The sequence below is a fragment of the Pinus tabuliformis genome, chromosome 8, assembly GCF_031772625.1.
Source record: "Pinus tabuliformis cultivar Carrire ecotype Pingquan chromosome 8, CPIR1, whole genome shotgun sequence".
In the NCBI taxonomy this organism is placed as follows: Eukaryota; Viridiplantae; Streptophyta; class Pinopsida; order Pinales; family Pinaceae; genus Pinus; species Pinus tabuliformis.
Genome location: NC_142294.1, coordinates 1,433,339,042 through 1,433,353,076, shown reverse-complemented (window position 1 = coordinate 1,433,353,076; position 14,035 = coordinate 1,433,339,042). Strand labels below are relative to the sequence as shown.

Here is a 14,035-nt window from a genome sequence, read left to right as displayed (position 1 = left end):
CACAATTTTTGGGCATTTGGTACAAGCTTAAGAGGATGATTAACTTTTACTATTATAAAATATTTCAGAGGCAGGCGATTATGGAGGTGGGTGGAGCTAGGGTTTAAGGCTCCAGCCGTAGGAAGCTAGGGTTTCTAAAGACAAACAAAACAAGGATTCTGCAGGTAGCTAGGGTTTCAATGTTTATGTATGGAAAATACCTAATTTACCAGATCTGGCACAAGGGTTCCGAGATCCGCAGATCCAATTCAGATTTGCTTGGATCCGTGCAGGAAATGGCCATGTCGCGGATCACGATTTGTTGGAAACAGATCCTACATGGTGGAAATGGATATTGTGTTGAGGAAAAGAATCCCGCAAAAGGAAAACAAATACTACAAGGAAATCCAACACTGCCATGGATTTCAATCTAATTGCAATGCGATTTTTAGATTTTAGGTTTTGTTTGGTGGTTAATACGATGAAATGATCCCTGCTTTGCATTATTCCACGAGTTTGTCGACTACACCCTGCTCAATTTTAGACAACAACAGAGATGCTTTAAACAATCCCAAAAAGCACATCGACCGGATTAATAAGTGGGAAATTTCAGGTGCATAGATTTTTCACACATTTAATTGTGCGAATGTTGGAAAATGGAAAGTGGCAGCGTTCTAAATCTTATTTTCCTCAACCTTAATATTTGCTTGTGAACTTAGTTATTCTTCTTGTGTTCTTTAGTTAGACCTTTTCATCAAACAAATATTAAGAACGAAACAACAACAAAGGACACAAAAATTAGGCTCCAAGCCAAGGGCAAAACTCCTGGGCCTTCTAAGGGGAAAACTCAAAAACTCTTATCTTCTTATAGAATCTGCTTCAAATGAGACCACAAAGACCCAAACCCTAGACCAAGTCCTTCTCCAAGTACCAAGTCAGTCCTCCAACAAGTCTTTCCCTGATTCTGCACCAACCAACTTCAATATTGCAACTCGTACTGCTACTTCAATCCTGCAATTTTGGCCTTGTAGTGTTTATGGAAACCCTAATTCTACCCTCCCTTGAGACCTTCCTAGATCAAGACAACTCTTCCAAAGGTCAACGAGGTCAAGGTATGGTATTTTTCCTTCCAACTACATGATTCTGCCCTTCGTCCTCTTGCAACTTGGATCTGCAACTTTGGCCTCCTTTTCCAGCACCAGAAACCCTAGAACTTCGCACATGCGAGAGATGTAGAGTCCAAAAACAAGATTTTTGATCCTTGTTACGTCTTCTAGATCTTCACCCTTTTTCTTTCTGCTTCCCAGCTAAAGATCGAACTCTTTCTTGATAGATCGAACTTCTTGAGTGAGTGTATGTTAAATGAGGTTGAGCTGCTTCTTTATATAGCCTTTTTAAGGGGCCGAATTCCCTCCTTTAGGCCAACTTCTAACTGTTAGGGCCGACTTGTACTTTTGGAGTTTCTAGGAGTTTCTAGACTCAAAAATATTTCTTTTTACAATTACATTTTGCCCAAAAGGGTCTTAAAAACATCATGTTGACTCCTTTGACTCATGACAACAAAAATTAAGACCTAACAAACCCTAGAAGAATGAAGAACATGCTTTTACCTAGAAGACCATCAATAATGAGCATGAAACCCATGCTTTATAATAATAACTTTTTCTTTTCTTCTCTTGTTTGTTACATAGGATACATATTGAAATGAGTACAACAACAATTATGAAGGCCAAAACTAGTTACATTTTCAACACAGAAAGCATGCAAACAATTCTACCGAACTCATCGTCTGCAAAATCTTCCACATTTGAAGTTTTCTATGCCCCATATTGGTAGAAGGTCATTTATGCATATGTTTGTGTCATGGATTGGGTGAGTTTTTCCCCACAAGCTGGACAACCATATTGCTTGGACCATTGGTTAACGTCTTGTGGTCCATTGGTTAGAAGGAGCTAGGGTTTGAGGGATGGAGGAATATTTTCATCTTATGGACTATTCTGAAGACTCCTTACTTGTAAATGAAATTTTTGCTAATTACCCCAATATTGCTATGTTAGTGGAAAGGCTCTCTAGGGCCTTGAGGGTAGAGAGGGACATTATGGTGTAGAATCCAAATTTAGGGTAAGTGGTTCAATTGGCAATCTTGTAGGTGTTACTATGGTTCTAGAGGGTGATGCCTTTTTGCAAGTTTGCTTTTAGGAGTTAGATGGTCCTTTGGAGGACAATTAACAAAGTTCTTTGGAAGGAGAGGACAATTCTACTGTGTGAAGATTATAGACATCTAACTTTGAGGTATAGGAACGAGCAATCCCTAAATCTACGAAGCATTCTCTATACTGGGAGTTTTTGTTTCTTTAGTTGGATGATGAAAATAATAGGGGGTCTTAGAGGTGAGAGATGGTGGTTTTATAGGTGGGTAGTTGGAATTACATTCGCAAGGACATACATGGATGAAGGAGGTGAAGGGGAGGAAGTGGTGGAAGGTGGTGAGAGTCGAGGGGTGTCTGTCAAAGATATGGGTGTAAACAAGATGCTTGATTTGCCAGGAAAATTCATGGGTTGAAGGGTGACATTTGAACATCTTCGAATTTGGATTCAACAACGATGGGTTCCTATTCTTGGTTACAATTTGTCCTTTCATGTTTTATTGGTTGGTTGGTTGGGATTCTTATTCATTTCCAAGGTAGAAACTCTGTTCATTCTTAAAAGAACATGGTTCATGGATAGTTCTTTCCTATCCATAAAGCCATGGCATCCTTTATATGTTGATAAAGATGAGTTTACGGAGAAAACTACATTTTGGGTGAAGTTGCCTTCCTTACACATGGAGCTTTGGATAGTTCAAGTCCTTACAGTTATTAAGAATCTGCTTGGTAAGACACCCTAATTGATGATAACATTTTGACTAGCAAGGTTAGGTTTGTGGCAAGATTGCTAGTTGAGATAGATGTCAATGTTGGTCTTTATGAGTTGGTGGATTTTGAAATGGGTGGTAAAAATATTCCTAGATTATTGATTATAAAAATATCCCATTTAGATGGGCAAGGTGCGATGCCTATGACCATGTGAACAAGGACTTTTGCAAGGTTTTCTTCAAAAAGATTTGGTGGAAGAAGGAGATCTCAGTCAATGATTGTGGTAGGGAGAGTAAACCTATGGATCTAATGTAAAGGGATGATGTTGAGGATCAAGGTTCAAAAGTTCATGTCTCAATTGGTATACTGAAGGATATTGTTCAAGAGATGGGGGACATGGTGGAGGTCGACTTATAGGTTGAGGACCTTTTTATGCCCTTGATTATGCGATCATGATTAGTGTTGGGGCAAGAGGAAGCATTGGCTTAGGAGCTCAACTTGGATTGCTATGCTCCATCCTTGGAAAAGAAAAATGGTTGTAGGAAATATCTAGTGATGGAGGATCTGGAGCTTTTGGGTAAGTCTAATACATTGCCTCTTAATCCGTTTGTGGATTTATTTGCTTTCAAAAGTTGAAGAAAGTGATAAATTTGTTGTGAAATCAAAGAAGGTTATATTTAGTGGTGATTTGATTTTTTTTGGAGTGTTCGTCAGTAGGGATTCCCTTGATGTCTAGTCATGTGAATTTGTTCATTTTGAAAAATCCTATTGGTTTAGGGAGTAGTCAGGTCACCTTGGACACCTTTGTGTGTTCTTTTTGATAGGTTCGGGGGGAGCATTACATCCTAAGTCCAAAGATGGGGCCAACACCACCAATTTTTCCAGCTTTTAGGGGTCTAGGTTTAGGAGGCAACTGGCTTTGAAACTTGCTTAGGAAAGAAATTAAAGAAGTTAATCAAGGTAAACAAAAGTTGATAATGGGGGTCCTTAGAGCAGGGTTAAACACTTTCTCAATGTCTCCTTGAAAACTTTTAGTTAATATGAGAGGCCTAGTGGGGGTATGCCAAGAGATCGACCCTCAAGCGATTCATGGAGTTAGACAGACCATATATAGTTTTGATACAAGAGACAATGGGAAAGGGAGACCAATTAATTTTGGAACTCAAAAAGTCTTTGGGGGGATGGGACTTTCTTGCTCTAGATTCAAAAGGGTTTTTAGAGGGTTTGATTACTAGTTGGAATCTCAATATATGATTTATTAATTCCTTATTTGTTCATTCAAGGCTTTGCATAGAGGTATATAATAAAATATTTGGTTTGACTTTGACTTTACTGAATGTGTATGGGCCTTACGAGGGTAAGCAAATTTACTAGGAAAATTTGTTTATTTTTGAGTATTTTAATGTTGATAGCCTCGTTATTGGGGGAGGGGTGGGGCACTTACATTTTAGTTTGAACTAAAGGGAGATATGGGGGTCTATTCCTAAATTGGATATATTAGTTGGATTCTTTCATAACTTGTTTAATTAGTCAAGTGTTGTGGACTTTCAACTCAAGCCAACTTGGAGCAATAATAGATTAGTGGCAAATTTTGTTTCAAAGAGGCTTGATTGGTTTTTGATCCATGGGGACTATTACTGTAAAATATAACACCTTAGTGCAAAGGCTCACTAAGCACTCTAGATTAAGAGAAACAACGGGATCAATGATCACTGTCAACCTTGCAACTTTTACACTACTATTTCGTAGACAAAGACTATCTCCACAAGGGAGGATTCCCCAACAAATCTTAGGGATTAGATTACCCAAGTGCTTAGAGTTTAAATAACCCATAAGGCTTCTACTATAAACTACACCCAAGGATAAATGTTCAATAATTAAGGTGCTAGGTGAGATAAGATGTAATTCCAAAACGAGTTCAAAGGATCCTATGGATAAATCTAAAGGGCTTATCAAGTCTTGGAGAGGCTCAAATAGGTTCCAAAAACATGCTAGCTATAAATTACAAATTGCTGTTGTAAACTAGGGTTTTAATCAGCTGAACTACAATGTGCAAATGTTTATAACAACAACACAAAAATGTCCCAAAAATTATATTAGAAAGGTGAAAAATGAAGACTATTTAATGAGTGAACTAGGGAATAGATTACAACAATTTTCAATTGCTGAAGACACATGAAACAACAAGAAAAACCCCAGATATCAGCCCTAATTAATGGCCGAAAAATGCATGAAAAACAATGTTTATACTTTTCCAATTTAATGCATGCAAAGTCTAACTCTAAGACCATAAGGTCTAAGGTAAATAAAATTGAAAAATGCAGATTTTACCATAACGTAAAACTAATTTACCCTCAAAAACATAAAAAAGGAATTTAGGGTTTTATATTTATGGGATTGATACAAGAATGGATTAATGCGTGCCTCAATCAATGTTATTAGAAGTGAACCGATCATTGAATTGGTCAACCCCAAAATTGAGAATTGGACTGGAATCAAAAGAAATCCGGACCACAAATCTAGCAAAAAATACATAAAATATTCAGAATTTAAAGAAAAACATATATATTCATGTCCATCATATGAATCCAAATCATTTATACACAAAACAAGCAAAAGTTCTCATTTATATAGAAAGGAAGAGTGGATATAATCAAAATAACACTTAGTTCAATACATCTTCAAACCAAAATACAACATGAAATAGGGTTGGCTTTAAATGGCCTCTAGAGTCCAAAAATAAGCATAATAATGCAATACTACAACTACTAGTGGTAATAGCTTTCATCAAAATCATCTTCCTCCTCATCCTCGGCCTCAGTGTGAGTAATAGCTATAGTTGGATTTGGACTTGATTCCCTTGGCCCTAAAGGTTGTGATATCTCTTCTTGAGGTGGGTCCAAGTCCATCCAAGAAAAGTCTTGATGCTTGTCTCTCCACAACTAGTTTTAATGATGGATCAAACTCACCCAGAACTATGTTGCTTGATTCAGGAGTCTTGTTCAACAATTGGTTATGCCTCAACTTAAGGTTGTACTAAACATAAACCATATCGATGAATCGTTTTTTCTCCTAGGCTTGCTTTAGAGGTGGACCATGTAATTTCCCCTATGGATCAATTGTCCAAGAGAGGGCGAAGTAGCCTATTCAACCCCATAGGCTATAGTCCTTGATAAAGGAGGAAACCCATTATCTAATGTTTTGGGGCAACATTAGGTAAATTTTGGGGTAGTTGGGGCAAAAATCCCAAATTGGGGGTTGCACTTGTAACCCCTCACATTAAATTAAGGAAGAAAGACTCCCACGATGTATCTATAAATAAAGGAGAGAGAATCATTTGATCATTATAGAATTGGATTGAATTGTCTCTATTTTTTTTTGAGCCCGAGGCTCTGAGGATTTTAAGACCCCTACTTGATTAATTTTGATGGAGGTGATCCTACCCTAGCTAATCCCTTGTCTACTTACGGTGGAGGTGATCCCACCCTACCTAGTCACTTCTTTGTTTTGGCACAACATATTCTCTTGGGGACTCTGAGAGCAACTTGAATATGATTTGGATTGCAAGAAAAAAGGATTTGAAGCAACTTTGGTTTGGTTGGCACATAAAGACGTGGTCTCTTTGTGGTTATATGTCAATCAAAGAACAACACAGGTATTTATGGGGTATACTTGGCCACCAGGGATTCGACTTGAATTGTAGACAAACCTTTTTGAGGTACCAAGGTTGACTCTGGACAACAGGAAGATGATAGGAAGTTTGATACTTGAGGCAGAAAGTTCCAACCCCCTAAAAAGTAAATATCAACAGTGCAATTTTGTGATTTGGTCAAATTGCGTAAGCCGCGTGGGAAGACTGGAATAGAAGGCTCAGCTTCACATTCGGGGCAATCTTCTAACCCAACGCACTACTTGGCGGCAAGGATTGGTAGGTCTATAGCAGACAAACAGGGCACGACTAGTGCAAGATTGGCAATGAAACCCTAACCAACCTTAGAAGTGCTCTTGTAACATAAATCTCAATCAAGGTGCATCTCTATGTAATTCAGTTGGGCAAGCATTAAGGAGGCAACTCCCTTAGATCTGAAGCAGCAAGGCATTAGTGGTATAACCATAGTTTTAAAAATCGGTCGGCTTGAATTGGAAAACATCCAACTGACCGATTCATTGGGTGACCGGGTTGAATTGGCCAAAAAACCCAGTTGAAGGGTCCATTCCGCCCAAATTTCACAAAAAACGGACCAAACCAGCCGGTTTATGATAGAACCGGTCGCTTTATGGTCAAACCGGTCGGTTCCATCATAAATTGACCGGTTTATTACCAGTGTAGCTATGGACCCCACATACTGTAGTTTTATGAGTTTTGTAGCTGTTTTGAGTGAAATTTGGGGCTGTTTTCCTCCAAAAATAGTCCCTCCAAGAAAATCATACCTACCCTCTCATTTGCCTCACACATCTTAACCCTAGCATGTTGGCAATTAATGGTAATGTTCAATTCTTAAAGTAAAAGGATGAAAATGAAATGACTCAGGATTAACATTACCATGAAATGACTCAGGATGTTTGAGAGTGGTTTCGACCTCATTAGATTTCATATGGAGAAACTAGAATTTTAGATTTCACTCAAAATTCAGCAGACTTAATGGTTTTCAGGATTTCAAGGTTTGGGGGTTTGCAATGTTTCCATTTGAGTCTATCATGCGTTAGGGTATGAGATTGGCATTTGATCAAGAGCATGAAGTCCTTTAAGAACCTTGAAGTTGGTGGCATTGATTGTTGAACTTTATTGTTGTTGGTGGTATTGATTGTTGAACTCCTCTACCATGGCCTTAACAAGAGTGTACCCTTCAATCAAAGGAAAACAACTGGTTAGGCATGCTAATCTTTTTCTACCACATTATAAGGTTGAGGAGACGAACCATTCACTCAAACCAAAATCATTGGTTAGGCATGTTAAAGTTGAGTTAAACCTTCTCAATTTCTATCATGTTATAAGGTTGAGCAATCCAAGTCTGAAGATTTTGAGCTAGATGATGTTTATATATCTCTTGTTGATAATCTCATTTCTAGTAGTGTTGAATCAATGATGAGTTTCATTAGTGACCATGTTGATCAGTGATTTGTAGTTTTGATGTCTATTTTTGTTACTACTACTAAAGTTGTAGAGGAGTTTTAGGAGTCCTCAAACTCTGAGCCATATTATTTATGTAGCTCATGTTGATGATCTCTTGTCTAGTAGTGGTGATGAGTTTGATCATGATGAGGAGTGATCATGTTGTTGATCACTGATATGTAGACTTGTAGTAGGTCAGTGGCCCCATAGCTTAGAGCATTGTTTTCAGACTCTAGAGGCCATTTAGAGCCTCATTGATTATGTATTTTGTTGCTGATATGTATTGCACTCGGTGCCATTTTGATATATTCACCTTTACATGGTATATAGATGAGCAAACCTTGCATATTTTGTCTCTATTGGTTTGGAATCATGATTTTAAATCTTAAAAATTATATTCTTTTATTAAAAACTAATTATTTCATGTATTCTTTTAAAGATTGGTTCATTGAGATCTGACCAGTCCCGGTTTGAAACTCAGTTTATTAGATGGACTGGTCCGATCACCGGTTTTGGTTTTAAAAACTATGGGTATAATAGAGCATTCTAAGAAGTGGATTACAGTACTCCTAAGGTATTGTAGCGGCCACAAATTATCAGTGGGTGCACAGGAACTGGAGACATCCTTGGACTGGCAACAAAAGACAATTGGACAAGCATCAAGCTTATTCAATAATCCACAGGGTTCAAAATCATCTGTCAGGTCAGAACTGGAGTAGGGAAATAGACAATGTTTGGTGCAATAATTTTTGATAGGAGCAGATAATGGGACTTGTGAATGAGTTTATAACTTTATTGTGAAGTACCTGTGTGCATACCATACTGTCCTAATAGTATAGGAGTCGCTGTATAACATAATTGGATAGTACTGGTGGAAATTGTTAGAGTATTACAGTTGGAATATTGTCCTATTAGTTATTGACATCTCAGTTGGAACCTGTATTGGTGAAATATTGGACAGTTAGCTTTATTTTTACAGTAGTTTACATGGTTGTTGAATATCTTTTATACTGTTGAGGTTATCTACTGTTATGGATGAATGTGCTCTGTTGCTATGATAAATAACCCTTTGTGATTTGTTGAAAACCCTAGTTAAGAATAAAACCCTAAGGGCAAAAAAATTACCTTGGGACACCACAGACCATCACATAAAATTTAATTAAATTAAAAAAATGGTTTTGAGGTGTTTGGATTTGTGCCGTATGGATTGTTATGAGACTGGCCAATTTGGTACCGAATCGGCCTTTTCTGGTCGCAAGCCACCAGTCAGATCGGTTTGGAGGTAAAAATGGTCAGATTGGCTGGTTCCACCGGTTTCGATAAAACTAATGTTCAGGTTCCAAGCCACCAATCCAACCGGTTTGGGGGTAAAAATGGTCGGATTGGCTGGTTCCACCGGTTTTTATAACACTAATTTCAATCAAGAGCTAATGGAGGCCAAGGAAGCGATTCAAGGGAGGGAGAGAAGATACAATTAGGTTTGTCAACTCCTGAAATCGTAACATATTTAAACAAATTGGAGGTGATATGGGAGGAAGATACACCTAGGTTCCTCGTTAGAAATTTGATGATAATATTGTCAAGGAGATGTTAGAACCATAAAAGCTTCAACAATATTTGGTGGAAATTTCATTGAAACCCTAATTATACAACAAACACAAGATGAAAGAAGATACTTACAATAAATTTGCACTTAGTCACCATAGAATCACCATTTATTATCCAAGAGAAAGAAACATCCATTCACAGTGTCCTTCACAAAACAATTTGCTAGTTTAATGCTCTATAGTGACCAAGAGAAAAGAGAAAATAGTGTGCACCCTCTATTTATATGAAGGAAACCAAGTTGCTTATACCTTAAATTAGACTAAAAGCCCTAAAAATAATATAAAATATGATCACAAATTGTATATGTCACAAATCGACCCCCAAAGATAGCTAACTCAATGAAAAGGCATAAAACAAGCCTTTTTAACCCACATGTGTGAGCTACAAGGCATCCAAAGGTGACGCCATCCTTGAAAAAGTGCCTTCCTTATCAAAAGGTGCCATGAATTCCTCAAGAAGGTGCTCTTCACTCCAAAATCGACACCTCCTCATCAAAGGTGTCCAATCATCAAGCAAAGGCTCCTTCAAACTAGAACGTAATCATCAAAATTGGCCCACATCATCGATGGAAGCCACATGATGTAGACGTCATGGAGCTAGGGCATGGTGTCATCATGCAGAGCAGTGTACCATCCCCATCAAGGGGCCTCAAGTCATCATTATCATCAAACCACCCTAGAAACAAGGCAACATTCATCAAGAAGGTGCAATACTAGCCCGAGGGTGTCCTATCAAATTTGGGGTATATCATCTCTCTAGGCCATGCCCTGGCCCAGATGTGCAACATTTTAGGTCTTGGAGGAAGAGGAGAGTGTCATCAACTGTTCTAGATACATCCCAATGTCAACGCTCCTCAAAAGGTGGTCAACGTCCTGGCTTTGGTGCCCAATGGAGTCACCAAATGGGGTTGGACATCCTCTTTGAAGTGCTGGAGAAGCATCATACAATCCTTCAAGGGATGGTGGCTGTACCTGTGAGCAAAAATCTAAAACAACTTGTGGAATCAAGTGATATCAATATCATATGTGCAAGAACCATAAAAGTATCAGTGTGGGCCATACTGAATGTAAAAGGCATTAAAGAATTTCACACAAGCATCATCTTCAAATGTCTTCCTAGCTTATAGTCTGTAAACAAGTTACCATTCCTAGGTATGGGAGGGTTATCACAAGGTCCTATTAGGTGCTTCCAACACTAAGGGTAGGAACAATTCCTAGGTTGACCCATCAATCAGCAGGTGCAAGTGGTCAATGACATGGTAGCGGTTTACTTCATGGAGGATGTCATAGTGTTTGTACCAGTTATGAAATTCCAACATCCTTGAGTGTTATGATGTGAAGAGGGAGAAATCATGAGACTTGGGCTACCCCATTTCTTGGCCTATTTTCCCCATCCGTTTCGTGCTTCTTTTTCTTTGCAGATATAGCTTGGGTTACAAGCTTTTGTTGATTCATCATTGACCCCTTGAAGCATTTCATTGCTCATTGGGGTTGGGGTGATCAAAGTTCTTTTTATTAGATAGATTATGCATTAACTAGGAATTAGGTGAGGGCTAATGGAAGGGGTAGAGCTTAGGCTAGGCTTTTGTCCATGCAGTTTCACATATCCCTACCAATCTTTTGCATTTTAATATTATGGCTTATGCTCTTTCTTTTATTTCTGTTGCATCAACCTCTTCGGGCGATTTCTAGTTCCTTACTCAAGAATGAGGAAAGCGGGGAACCAATATTGATGACAAATAACAATCAACCCGAAGGTGGGACGTGGACACAAGGGAGATACGGAAAGTGTTAAGCGTAGATAACCATGGACACACAACATTATTCAGAGCCTCCTATTTGTGCCCCTCCAAGACAGTGAAAGAAAGGCCTCAAGGAAGGTTACACTGGACTAGGGGCAAGAGAGAACCATCAACGTGGAACATGCAAAAAAGAGTACAATAAAAAGTGGTCCATCATCCAATTCAACCTGTGATCCATACTAGAATGCCCTTAAACATTAAATGAAAGCACTTGAATTAAAAAATGGTCATTAATTGCATGAAAGGAAGTCCCCAAGTACAAAATAATTCTCTCCTTCCACTATCATGGCAATTAAATGCATTATTTAATCAGTTTCTTTGGATAAGTTAGACTCTTTTATAGAGAGCGCAACAGGATTGCAGATCAGCTCTCTGTATGGACTTCATCTACCTGAGCTTTATGGTTCTTTGAGAGAAGTGCAAAATGGCCATACAGTGGTTGTACAACAATTTTCAATTAATGCTTTCTGAACTACTTTTGAACTTGTAATTTGTCAGTACATGGAACTCTGAAGTTCACCGCTTGTTTTCAATTAGTTGATAACTTAATTTATAGTTTACTTTATATTATCTGTGGATCTTTCTGGATCTATAGTGAAAGATTCTGAAGAGATTTATCTTTGGATGATTTTTTGGACTGTGCCTAGAGGACCTGAGTATTATATTTTGTTTAATCTGAAATAAAAATATGCTGTATTTTTTATACGGGAAAAATGCTTAAGATAGATTTGAAGTTGGTAAGCGTTTCTAAGATTTGGATGTTGCAGAATGTTTGAAAATTAACGTCACATGTTCATCTCTTCAGCATGTGCACATAACGGGGTTATTTGGGCATTTCCAGTGGAGGACATGAAATGCATTACTTGGTTGAAGCAGCATCTGTCCACTGAACATTAAAGTACATGGAAACAACTATTAGCACTAGAAGATCACTTTATTATCATATTTTTCATATTTGGAAACATTGGGATTTTGTCAATAAACAAATTCATATATGGAAAAACCAGGAATTATTTCGAGACCACATGCTTGATTTTGCAGTATCAGCACTGTTGAGAACATTGTATGTTTTTAACTTTAGGCTTGAGTACATTCTAACAGCTTATGATAAGAGGAAATCCTTGGTCTGTGCACTGAAGAAATTTGGCACTCCTGTTGTAGGAAATTTCGACCTTGTGTGGGTAGAGTTACTGAAACTCTGGCACCCTGTCTTGAGTTTATAATTCCTAGGAACTATTATTTCTAGAGAATTTTTGAAGGACTGGTTTTCTCAACGTTTTTTGTTTGTGGGGGGCCCTTCTGGTTAAGTGTTAACTGCTGGACCACCTACTTATTTGCAGTTTTATTCCTTTTGTGGTAAATTGAGGATTTTGGTCAAATTTTTAAGGGGATCCACCTAATATGGTAACTGTAAATCTCCCCCCTCCCTTTTTTGTGTGTTTCTGGAACATTTGTAATAGTCCAACAAGGTTATTTCGTCAATGAGCATATGCTTTGCATTCATTTGTTTACCTTCAGTAGTTTTTTTTAATGTGTTCTTTATTTTATATGGAACTGAATATTTATTGTATTTGTTTTTGCTTTTTAATAAAAGCAGTCTCTAGAGCAACCTTACATAGTAGGCTATGTATGGCATTCCTGCTCAAGGCCCCATTGATCTGTAGATTTTCAGTGTGTGCTAGATATCTATTTTACATTATTAGATTTTTTAATTAATCGTCTTAGGTTTTTTGTTTGTACCTATTCTAATGTTTGTTATTAGATTTTTTAATTAATTGTGTTGGGTTTTTTTTTTTTTTTTTAAATTTGTACCTATTTAATGTGTGTGTTTTTTCAGTCTGAGACAGGAGAACTCTTTGATGAAAGCAATGAGAATGAGGACAACAATGATGATGATGCTGAAACATTTGCTGGGACTGAACAAGATGATGAAGATGATGACGAGGAGCAGAAATCCCTAAAAGCGAAGTTATGGAATTTCTTAACCACATAATGAGTGAAAAATATCCTCTATGAAAGGGTGTTGAATTTCTCCCTAGAGGTGAGAGTAGTCGATATACATTTGTGTGTTGTCAAAGTGTTACAGTAGTAAATCCTTTCCTTGTCCTGGAAATTTTTAGCGCTTTTGCAAATGCACAACCCATCTTTGTTGCTGCTTTTGAATTTCAGAGTTTTGCGCTAGCCTTCTCATGTAAACATGTAATATGTCGGTCTGTATAATTGTTTGTTATTGATTTTGAGCTCCCATCCAGTTGCAAGTGTTAATATGTTTTTGGCATATGCAATCATTACATTGGTCATTGTGTCTATCCGCTCTCTAACTGCACAAAGTTCAAATTTCAAGCGATTTGCAGCTTCACAGTTGAGTTCAATGTATTATTTTTCACTTGAGTTCAATGTATTATCATGTGGTTTGTTGTTTTCATTTGCAGTTTAATGTTAACAATGTTGGTTAACCAACTAGTATTTTTGTTATTCTTTTCTACTCTTTTGACTTTATACCTATTACATGATCAATTGTTGTAAGGCCTTAATACAGTGGATTTTATTTGTTACGAGCTTCTTAAAATGGATGATAGTTTATTGTACAATTGCAAGGGAGGCAATTAAGAAATTGCGGTTCATATGATATTTTAACCTTGTCATTTCAGCTTATTGTTCACAATACTAATATAATTT

The 14,035-nt window shown here is 37.6% G+C and overlaps 1 protein-coding gene across 1 annotated transcript in view; it reads left to right on the top strand.

Annotated features, from left to right (window-relative positions):
• Positions 1 to 13,787, top strand: part of LOC149241056 (uncharacterized) — a 46,968-nt gene extending 33,181 nt beyond the window's left edge. The window contains exon 8 of the mRNA XM_089373857.1: positions 13,194 to 13,787. Coding sequence (XP_089229983.1) covers positions 13,194 to 13,349 — 156 coding nt within the window. The 3' untranslated portion in view covers positions 13,350 to 13,787. The remainder of the gene's footprint in view (positions 1 to 13,193) is intronic.
• Positions 13,788 to 14,035: the final 248 nt, after the last annotated feature.